Source organism: Neovison vison, chromosome 13 (genome assembly GCF_020171115.1).
Source record: "Neovison vison isolate M4711 chromosome 13, ASM_NN_V1, whole genome shotgun sequence".
In the NCBI taxonomy this organism is placed as follows: Eukaryota; Metazoa; Chordata; class Mammalia; order Carnivora; family Mustelidae; genus Neogale; species Neogale vison.
The window spans coordinates 109,704,948-109,717,019 of NC_058103.1; the positions used below are offsets into that span (position 1 = coordinate 109,704,948).

Consider the following 12,072-nt stretch of genomic DNA (forward strand, 5'->3'; position numbering starts at 1 on the left):
TATGGCACCTGATTCTCAATACCAGTTGCTCTATTATTAGGATAAGTAGGAAATCAATCCCCAAATTTCGGTGGCAGTAAAGAGGGATAGAGAGCCCTTTTTTCCCCATAAGTTCCACATGGTCACCCAGAGACTAGGCTGGGAGGTTTCATCAACTACATTTTCACTGATCATGGCTGAGAAAGAGTCAGCTGGAGGTTCAAAATACAACTCCTATCTGCTGGCTTGGAAGAGAATAATCTGACTTTAGCTCATAGTAAGATACATAGAATGTTGACTAAACACCATTGCCTGTGCTGTAGGATTTTATAGTAATATTCACACAGATCGTTTGTTTCCCTAAATACATCTTGATACCCTATTTTTTGGGAAGGTTTTATTAATTTATCAGAGAGACAGCCCAAGGAGGGGGCAGTGGCAGGCAGAGGGAGAAGCAGGCTCCCTGTTGAGCAAGGAGCTCGATGTGGGACTCAATCCCAAGACCCAAGGATCACGACCTGGGCTGAAGGCAGACACTTAACTGACTGAGCCACCCAGGCATCTTGACTCCTTTTTTTGACATACCTGAAGTTCACATGAAATTCAAGGAAAAAAAGATCTATTTTATTTTTACTAACTTATTTTTATCTAATTTTCATATGGAATTTTAAAAGAAAGGTAGTATACTATTTAAGAACAGGTTCAGAAATCTTTACCAACTATGGTTTGCATCTCGCTGAAATCACATATAATCTATATATCCTTGGGCAAGCTACTGAGCTTTGCTAAGCTCCAATTACCTCATTTGTAAGATGAAGACAATAATATTTGTATCAAAATAATACTTTGAGGACTAAATGACATAAAGTAGGTAAAGGGTTTACATCATGTCTGGTTCATATAAGCCTCGATTCTATTAGTATATTATATATTACATTATTTTTCATTAGTATATTATATATTACATAGATTTCTAATACATGCAAAAAAGACTTTACATGACAAAAGATCCACATACATCATCCAAAAATGATGTTTTGAGAATTTAAGTTCCTTACCTTAAACTGCAATTCTCTTCCTTTTCATAGGATTTAATTTGTGTTGAAACCGGCCTTGATTGTACTTCATGGTGATCTCTCTAGTTAAATGAATAAGGATAAATCATATAGAGAGAAACCACAAAACCAGGATATTGTCAAGTCCCTTTGATCATTAATCATTTCAGAGTTGTCCACAGCTTCCATGAAATCAAGGCATAGAACTCAAATGCTATCTATGGTAGGAGTATAAGGTCTGTAACAATGTAGTTTCACATTTCATTCATTCTGGATTCAGAAAGTCAATTCTAAGGGAAAAATGTATCAATGCCTTTATCTGATCTTATCAACCTCCTGCTTGCCCCCTACATCAGTCTTCCGATTTGTGTTAACACACAAAGGAAATTAGGCTCACAAGAAATTAGAGCATAAATTCATTTAATGGGTGGAAAAACTGGTCTCAAATTGGGCAAAGCTCAATTTTTTTTTTTAAAGAGAGAGAGAATGCACTTGGGTGGGGGCAGAGGGGGAGGAGCAGAGGGAGAGAGAGAATCTTAAGGACCCTCCACACCCAGTGCAGAGACCAACGCAGGGCTTGATCTCACAACCCTGACATTATCACCTGAGTAGAAATCAAGAGTGAGATGCTTAACTGACTGAGCCACCCATGCCCCAGAGTGTCAATGTGAAGACCATGAAGCACTAAAGCACCAAGAGCACTAAGAGTGAAAGCTTTTGGCAATGATACTGAAGTGAACTGAAGTGAAAATGAATGAACAAAAATTCAATGCAGCAAAGTTATATCCATTAGCTTCCGTGGGGCAGGAATGTCCCCTCCCCTTACCCAACACTTCCCAGGCTTCTACCCTACTCTTCTAGGAAGTGGAAAGGGAATCATCCTTATTAGAGGATTCTCGGAGCAGAATGTATAATGAGTCCTTCACTCTCCTCTAACGCTGGGTTAATTATTTTCCTGCTCTTTGACACTGAAAAAAACTAAAAGATGTAATAAAAATTTATTATTTATTTTATTTATTCTATTTTTATTTTTTATTTTTATTAACATATATTGTATTATTTGCCCCAGGGATACAGGTCTGTGAATCATCAGGCTTACACATTTCACAGGACTCACCATAGCACATACCCTTCCCAATGTAAAAATTTATTTTTAATAAAATATTTGATTATAAATGGAACTAGCAAATCTGTAACCATTATCTATATTACCTGAAATATTCTTATTACAAAACTAACAAATAATAATGGATCTGTAAAAGGCATTAAAACAAATTTTTGCCTATTTTTCACTACCACCTCCAAGGAGGATGGGTGGAGAATTTAAAAGAAAAAAATATAATTTTTTAGGGTAAAAAAGTAAAAATTGAAAAAAGTTTGAAAACAGCTACTTTCTTTGTCTAAGGAATACTACTATAGCCTATCAATAAATAATGGGAATGCTAATTCTTAAATTACTGCTTAAAGTTGGAAAAACCAATCTGGCAGCCAGAATGGGGCAAAATATACTGACTTTGTCTAGTGATATAACTTCACTACATTTTTTTCTAACTATAAATCTGACTAGCCCTAAAAATTTGAATTAAATCCAACTGCAGAATTTAAGAAACAAATTATCATCTGAGTATTAGTGATAATTGTTATCCTTTATTCAACTTTTGTCCTGAGCCCATTTTATGTCTAACCTTACTGAATTACCAGCACTTATTCTATACATCTACTCTCAAATATTAATTTTAAAGTAGTGGGAAAGATTATTAAATATCAATGTTCTTACTAATTAGATGGTTGGGACATCTAAATGGAAAACACTTTTTCAGTGGCTTTTAGGAAATGTGTGCATATCAAAAACACAAGTGCATATATTCATATATTCATATTCAATCTGTGATAATTCATTGACCTAAAAATTTATGCTTTGGGCACTTTAGAAAGTTAAAAAAAACTAGCACTCGTCGGAAATAAATAATAATCGCACATTCACTTACTATTACTTCCTCAGCTTGTCGAACCAGAACAGCTGTTTTTGCCTCTAATTCTGCATTCAAGCGCCTAAAAGCAAAAAATAATTTAGTATTTGAGATATACTGAAGATTCTAACAAAAATAAAAGTAATTAAATTTCAATAACTACACTTTAACTGATCGAGAAATGCCAAAACATACACATGACATTTTTACTCTAAAATTACCATTACTATTAGAACACTTACCTCCAACTCTTCATGATCTTTTGTGGTAGAAATTCAAACACTAACTCTTGGTCTCTGACCCTCACTTCAAGTGTAATGATTTATTTGGGTAGAATAAATTGGGTAGGTTGAATTCAGTTCCACTATTCATCTTCATGGGATTAACTCCAAATGGGGGCAGGAATGAGGCAGGATGGGGGAGAGGACTACTTTGGTCTGGGGGTGTTGCGCAACTGGGGAGGTAAATCTGGGGTTTAGTGAGCAGGGCTAATATGGCTCACATTTCAGTTACACACTTCAGTATCAGCTTCAGAAACAAAGGTGCTTGTTTGAACCACCAACCTGCCACTCCTTTTCCTCCCCGCTATTTATTTGGAATCTGGCAAAGAACAGGAGTACTATATGGCCCAACTTGAATGGAAGAATGGCAGTATCACTAAAGGAAATGGTTTTTAAAGATAAAATTGCTCATAATCCTATCACCATCATCTAAATGTTTCTATTTTTCATATCCCTTCTAATTTTCACCTATACTATGTTTTCCCATACTAGGAATTGTTTAGCTCTGCATAATCTATAATTCATGCATTAAACAGCTAAACAATATTGTAATGAGTTGCACTTAATATAATGTACTCAACTGTTCCTACTGTCAAAGTCCTTTTTTCACTTTTAAAGGTTAACATGATAGTAAACATCTTCAACAGCATAAAACTTTTGAGTTTTACTCATAGCTCACATTTCTAGACCATCTAGGCTCTTTTGAAATTATATGAAGGGAACATGTGGAGCAATTTTTAAAATATCTTGTTTTACTTAAATAGGTGAGTCAGAAGTAACAAAAAATCACTGACAATCCCCATTCCCAGGGGGGAAAAAAAAGTAACACTATATCCCTTCTTAAAACAGCCTAATGTTCTAAGAAATATTTTATGCGTCTTAGGATGAGTTCATCAAAAGAAAAATATTTAATAAAGACCTGAAGTTGCAGTTAATATGCCATTACTTTATTTTTCGTATTCCCTTAACAAGAATCACGAGAACTTAAACAGAAGCTTCTGGTCAATACAGTATTCTGAGGTGACGCAGAACACTATTCTGCTCCAAATCAAAGGAGTGCTGGATAAAATGTAATGTAGGAAATACTGCTAAGCTCCAGCTCAGGCAAGGGAAATACCCTGGCACTAAAAATAAAGCAGCAACTCAAAGTGAGAGCAGTAAACAGGAACAGAAGCCAAAAGTATCTAACAGCTAAAAACTGATGCATGTGTGGGAGTCATGAAAGGCTACACCTGTGAAACACAGACTACAAAAACACTACCTCTAACCTTAGGTAAACGGAAATGAAACTGGAGCCATGGGTGGAAAAGACTCTTGTGAGCAAACACAGCAAATTCATTTACTCAGATGGTATAGGGACCCTATGCCAAATTTTAGTACAGAAAGCCACACCAAAACCAGTGAAAACTCTGATAAGCCAGGAAAAGTAAATGGAAATCAACCTACAAGGACACTTACCTAGAATATATGGAACTCTCTCAGAAAGCAAAGCCTGCTAAAAATGACTTCACTAAGACAACAAATTGCATAAAGAAAGCAATCACGGAGGCAGAGAATTAGTAGACACAACAAAATTTAGACCATAGTAACAGGATCATCTAAATCTAAAAACTAAATCTAAAATCTATTTTTAAAAGATTTTTAAATCAGCATTTTTCATTTGCCCACTCCCCCAAAAGCAGGAACCATTAGGCAAGAAGAAGTATTTATTACAAAAGAACACTGAATTTAGAAAAGAGCCAAACAGAATTACATAAATGAAAAACACAATCATTGCACTTAAAAACTCAAACTCAATGGATACACTGAACAATACCATGAACTGGAAAGGAAATGAGTGAGAAGACAGGAGAAAATTCACCTAAAGGAGATAGAGAAACAAAAAGATGAAAAAACAAAAGAGAGGTTAACATGCATTGAAGAGAGACTATAGGACAAAGACAGATGTCTAATTACCTAATAGAAGTTGCAGAAGGAAATTCCATAGAAGGAGGGAATGTCAATAATGAATACTGAGAGTTTTCTTAAATTGAGGAAAGATATGAATATCAAGTAGAATTAAGAAAACAGGGGCGCCTGGCTGGCCCAGTTGGTAGAGCATGTGACTCTTGATTTTGGGATTGTAGGTATGAGCCCCGTACTATGCGTAGAGATTACTTAGAAATTACATCTTTAAAAAAAGAAAGAAAGAAAGAAAACAAGCTCACACCTGTATACATCATAGTGAAATTGCAGAGCTTCAAGGACAAAAATAATCTTCAAGTTACCGAAGGAATTATTATAAAAGAACCAAGAAAAATAGTCTACTGGCATTATGTTCTAAAAACCTAAGATGGGCTTTCAACATCTCTAGATGGACAAGTAAGTGTTATCTTTAATGGACTGGGGAGGAAGAAAATAGACCATTTAAAATCCTATGTGCAGCAAAACTCATTGAAAAATAAATGTCATGTAACAAAACTTTCAGAAAAGATGAGACTCAGAAGTAATGAAGGGTCTATACTTCAGTAAGAAAGAAGCTGAACCTGCAAAAAAAAAAATCATGATGAGGAAAAAACCTGAAAATATGATAAATCCAAATTAGTACATAATATAAAAATGTTAATGATAACCTGGAGAGTAGGAGTATTTAAAAGAAACAGGAAGTAAATCATTACCTAATCTAACAGATGGGAAAACCAAGTTCAAGTATTTTAAGGGTCTTCCAAACCAGAAAAAGAAAAATAAAAACATAGCAAAAATTCCATCAATCCAACAGAAGACAGAAAAAATAAAGAAAATTGGTAGTAAAAAGAAAACACAAAAAATAAGATGGCTCAAATAACTTTAAATTAATAACCCAATAATATAAATAAATTCACCTATCAGAAGGCAGAAATGATTAGATAGGACATAAAAAGGATGCTGTTAAAGCTAAATGACATAAGAAGCTTGTAAATAAAGGAATAAAAAAAAATGGCTGTGAATAGTAAGGAAAAGAAGAATTCATCTAAAAGATTTAAGTAAATCAAGCAATATAGCATCCAAGCAAGAATGGACACAATTATAAGGAGAATTTTTTAAATTACAGTTATAGTTTAATTCACCTCTAACAGGAATCAGCAGAGCTAGCAGGGAAAAAAGGTGAGGATACTGATGTTATGGACAGCCAAATTAATTAGCTTGAGCTAAGAGATTCATCAAATAGTAAATATCCTTCCTATGAAGAATACGTGAACATTTACAAAAATTGACTATGTACTGCTCACAAGTTTCAATATATTTTTAAAAATCAGTAGTAAATAATTCTCTGATCATAGTGCAATTAAAAATAAATTTAGAATAACAAAAGTAAAACAAGCAAATACCCAATTTGCTTGGGAACTAAAAAAAACTCCTAAATAACCACAACGAAAATCATAAATTATTTAAAACTAAATAACCACAAAAGAAATACATATCAAAACAGCTCCTGAGGGGCGCCTGGGTGGCTCAGTGGGTTAAAGCCTCTACCTTGGCTCAGGTCATGGTCCCAGGGTCCTGGGATCGAGCCCCATATCGGGCTCTCTGCTCAGCAGGAGAGCCTGCTTCCTCCTCTCTCTTTGCCTGCCTCTCTGCCTACTTGTGATCTCTCTCTGTCAAATAAATAAAATTCTAAAAAAAAAAAAAAAAAAAAAAAAAAAACACAGCTCCTGAAATACAGATAAGCTATAGTTGGAGAGAAATTTTCAGAAATTAAATATATTTATTAAAAAATAAGAAAAAATCTAAAAAACAAAATAAAAGTAAACTAAATATAAATTAGAACTAAACTAAAAAGTAAAAAAAAAAAAAAAAAATCCACCATAATTAGAAGAGCTAAAGACCAATGAAGTTTTAAAAAACTACATAGATTAGCAACAAAATCAAAAGCTAGTTCTCTGAAAAGACAATAAAATAAACCTTCCAGCAAGATGGATAAAAAGACAAAAGTAAATAATACTGGAATGCTTCAAAAAGATGTGTATAAGGTTACAGACAAGACTTAAAACTTATAAGATGTATACACACACACACACACACAGGAATATTATTCAGTCATAAAAAAAGAATGAAATCTTGCCTTTTGCAAGATCTGGATGGAGCTAGACAGTATTGTGCTAAGTGAAATTAAGTCAGTTAGAGAAAGACAAATATCACATGATTTCTCTCATATGTAGAATTTAAGAAACAAAACAAATAAGCAAACGGGAGAAAAAGAGAGAAAGAGAAACCAAGAAACAGATTCTTAACCAGAGGGGAGGGCGTGGGAGGATGGGTGAAACAGGTGATGGGGATGAAGAAGTACAATTGTTGTGATGAGCACCAGGTGATATATGGAATTGATCAATCACTATATTGTGAACCTGAAATGAATATAACACTGTATGCTAACTATACTGGCATTAACTATTATTAAAATGAAAAAAATTAGCATATTAGAGCATATTTATGCTATTACCTTTTAAAACCTACATGAAGTGGACATTTTTCTAGAAAACTATCAAATAACCAAAATTTATTCTGGAAGCACTAGTACATTTAAACAAATGAATAATCTTTAATGAAACTGAATTGATAGGCAAAAAAATTCTATAAAAAAAATACATTATACTCAATTTCACAATTTTAACCAAAATGTAGATGATCCCTGGTTACAAAAAGCTTCCAAGAACAGAAAAAAATCAAAAAGGAAAACTATTCGGTTATTTCATGTGGCTAGGATAATATTGATATTAAAATCAGAAGGAAAAGAACAAGATAGAAGTATAAGGCCAATCTCACTTTTGTTCAAAGATGCGAAAAACCTACATAAAGTTATAGCAATCAAATCCAGCAGTCATTAAAGGAAAATTAAAAATCTGCTTGGCAGTTCAATATATTAAAACATTAAACGTGTGTGTGTGTGTGTGTGTGTGTGAGTATGAGGGACAGGGCATTTAATCACCTAAATTAATTTGGGAAAAAAGTTTTGATGAGATTTAACATTCATTCAAAATAGGAATTAAAGGAAATAATGTCCTTGTAAATGTAATTGTAAATGTAATTGGCATTTATGGGCATGGGGTATAGGGAGGGGTGGGGCTTGCCCTACCAGCTATCAGGACATTTAAAACAGATGTCACATAATCTTATTGTTTAGCTTTCAGGTTTTAGAACATAGACATGAAACATGGAAAACCTACTGACTTGAGCCATCAGCATATTCTGTAATCTATCCTCTCAGTGATTATTTCCTCCAAATATTCGACAAGAGCTGATTATAGAAGATTTTGGACTGGGATTCCCAAGAAGTGCTGTGTTCTGCTGAATGAAGACATCCCATATATGCTTACTACCAAGAACATGTGGCTTAATACTCTCTTATTAACTAATTTCTGCCTACAAGAATGGTCAGACATTTTACTCTTCTGCATGGCACAGAAGTAGTCTACAGCTTCAGGCTGAGACTGGGAGCTCCTCTGTTCATATATGCCTCAGATCTGCACACCCCAGTAAAGATAACAGAACAAGTAACAACTGGCCACCTTTACCACAAAATGATTTCTGCTGAAATAGAATAGCTTCTGTAGATGTCTTTAAGATGATTTTAAGCAGGACCATAACAACACACCAGAGCCAGGTGCAAAATATACCCTAAGTAAGTAAATGATTAACCTAATCAGTGCAGGCATTTGGTGCTATCTGGTACATGGTAAAGAAAATAACCATTTGTGGTTGGGCAAGCTAATTCAGACCTGCGCAAGGACAAGAGATCAGTTGCTTAGGTACACTTTTGAGCTCATTTTATTAAACAGACTCATTTTATTAAATAGAGGAGAATGATTATCTTCCTATCTGTGATGGCAAATTAACAAGTGCCTAGTTTATCAAAAGACAGTACAGCTCCATTTTAACTTTAGATATGCTTTAGTTTTATAAAATAAGATAAAAGCAGAGAGGGAAGCAAAGCATAAGAGATTCTTTTTTTTTTTTAATTTATTTATTTGACAGAGATCACAAGTAGGCAGAGAGGCAGGCAGAGAGAGAGAGAGGGAAGCAGGCTCCCAGCTGAGCAGAGAGCCCCATGTGGGGCTCGATCCCAGGACTCTGGGATCATGACCTGAGCCAAAGGCAGAGGCTTTAACACACTGAGCCACCCAGGTGCCCCAAAGCATAAGAGATTCTTAAACATAGAGAACAAACAGGTTTGCTGGAGGGGACGGACTAGGTGGGGGATGGGCACTAAGGAGGGCACTTGTTGAGATGAGCATTGAGTGTTATGTGTAAGTGATGAATCACTAAATTCTACTCCTGAAAGTAATACTACACTGTATGTTAACTAACTTGAATTTAAAAAAGAGTAAACTGGGCACCTGTTTAGTGCCCAGTTTAGTGATTCAGTGAGTTAAAGCCTCTGCCTTATGCTCAGGTCATGATCCCCCAGTCCTTGGCTTGAGCCCCGCATCCGGCTCTCTGCTCCGCAGGGAGCCTGCTTCCTCCTCTCTCTCTGCCTGCTTGTCTGCCTACCTGTGTCTATCAAATAAATAAATAAAATCTTTTTTTAAAAATTTAAAAAATAAAAATAAAAAAGAGTAAATTGGTCAGAAAATAAAAATAAATATGCTTTAAGTATAGATCATGTGGTAACTTTACGTTAAACAATATGAAGTAGTGCTACAATGTTTCTCAAAATTTAATTTAAATTAGGTAAATTATAAAGAAAATGAGTTGTTAAAATAAGGGTATTTTTTAAGGGTATATGCAATGACAATAGACTTGGCTCTGACTTGAAGAATTTACAGACCAGTGGAGGAAACAGACAAAAAGTACACTAACAAATTAATGTGTAACCATTATGCTAACTGCAAAGAATATGAAGTCAGTAAAAAAAGAGTAACTAGGAAGCTTAACATAATTCAGGAAGACCACGCCTAGCATTACAGGTGGAAGGCTGGAGTATGACTGCCCTCGAGGGAAAAGCCTGAGAAACTTGGAAGGCCTGTGAGGCAAAAAAGAGAGGGCACCAGATCAAACAAGACACAGGAGTCAGATCTAACCGACTTACTAAAGTGCAGCAGGGAACCACTGCAACGTTTCAGGCAAAAAACTGACTTGATCAAATTAAATGATTACTCTGGTTTCTGTGAGAAAACTGTGGGATGAAGAGGGAAATAGTCCAAGAATGAAAGCACGTGTTGTCAGAATAGGTGTAATTACACTGAAAGCAGAGAAGGAAAGGACAACCTCCTAACACCACCAATGTGGAGAGAACGGGAATTCCAACCGCACTGAGAAGTACGCTTTCAGTTTAGAAACCACGCCTAGGAGAAAGCCACAAAATTAAACTTCCAAGAGCTCCCAATTAAATGGATTTTCTTGAACTAGAAACTAAACTATTTGGCAATTCCTGCTAGCCAAATCACCTCTAGCAGTATCATTTTGCTGATGAACATGGTTACTTGGGCTAAATTTTTAACCCTTTCAAACACGTAGGAAGTTAGCTAAGAAGAGATGAAGACGAGCGAACAGGATGTTGAAAGGAGAATGGTGAACAGTGAGTGATCCCAAATACCCAGTCAGTCACCACGAAAATACTTGTAAGCAACCTCACTTGGGTAAAAGAAAGAAGGAAAAACTGAACGGCCTAATTTCTTACTTATATTCTTCCTCCCTGGCAAGGAGGTCCCGTCCAGACGCTGCTGGTTGCTGAACGCGCGGCGGGAGCGGAGCGCCTGAAACGCTCCGTCTCTGTAAAAGAGAAAGAGACTTTCAGACCCGAATTTAAATGAGGTTCCGCGTTCTGTGGACGGCTAAGAAGCTGGTCGCTACCCCGGAGTCTGTTTGAACTGACCCGAGGACCAACACTTCGCCCCGCCATCTTTCGGGACCATGGACGCTGTAACCGAGGCAACGAGCGCATCTTCCCGCGAGATTTATCACATCCCGGACAGCACAGCGCCTTGAGCGCAGACTCCAAACTCTCCAGGGCTCTCGGCGGAGAGCCGCCTGAGGATGGGGTGGGGCCCGAGGGCAGGGGAGTGGGCGGACCGCGGGACTGTGGGCGGAAAGGGCGACCGCACCTGGGCACTGCCCCAGTAACCAGAGAAGCCTACCCGGTGCTTCCGCTTGGAAATCCTTAAAGCTGGGGTTGGAAAGGTTTCAACGAAGGCAGGCAGATTCGTTTCTAAAACTCTGTAAGAAGCTAGCTAGTAAAGCCTCTACTCTTGCGCTTTTCCAAATATACTGACCTCTTCGACCTCCATCGGTTGTTGTTTTTTAAACGAACTCTTCGTTGGAATTCTAAGTTTTAATTTCTCACATTTATTTATAGCATGATTAAAGGCTCAGTCTCTCAAATCAGTCATCATAAGTTCAGGTTGTAGGACCTAACAAGGTCCTGGCTCTGCCACTTACTAGTTGTTTAGTCTTGGGTAAATCACTCTGTATCTTGGCTACTTCACCTACAATATGGGGGTAAGAATAGTGACCATCTCATAGATTTACTAGGAGAAGTGAATTCATGATTAGGATTTTGGCTGAAACACAGTAAGTGGTTAAATTCCCCAGCTCTTTGGGGATAAAATTGAGAGCTCAGAAGTAAACCTTCACGTTTAGGGTGTTAGCCTTAAAAGATAAGACTGTTTTATTTTACCAGGAAAAATGGGTTTATTTGGGAATAGCAGAGAATTGCAATCTGGAACAAGTAAGCTGAAGCAGAACTATAGGCCAAGTCCACGGAACAAAAGCGAGAACTGCTCTCATACAGGAAAGGGGGATGTTGAGAAAGCTACTACAAACAACAGTCCA

The 12,072-nt window shown here is 36.4% G+C and overlaps 1 protein-coding gene across 2 annotated transcripts in view; it reads right to left on the minus strand.

The window, feature by feature from the left end:
- The window catches only part of TEX9 (testis expressed 9), a 66,392-nt gene extending 55,207 nt beyond the window's left edge, over positions 1-11,185 (minus strand). Inside the window, exons 1-4 of one of the 2 annotated variants that reach the window (XM_044230138.1) lie at positions 11,117-11,185; positions 10,922-11,013; positions 3,023-3,086; positions 1,038-1,117 (exon numbers count right to left, since the gene is read on the minus strand). In XM_044230138.1, coding sequence (XP_044086073.1) covers positions 1,038-1,117; positions 3,023-3,086; positions 10,922-11,013; positions 11,117-11,185 — 305 coding nt within the window. The remainder of the gene's footprint in view (positions 1-1,037; positions 1,118-3,022; positions 3,087-10,921; positions 11,014-11,116) is intronic. The other variant, XM_044230139.1, reaches the window with a different exon arrangement.
- Positions 11,186-12,072: the final 887 nt, after the last annotated feature.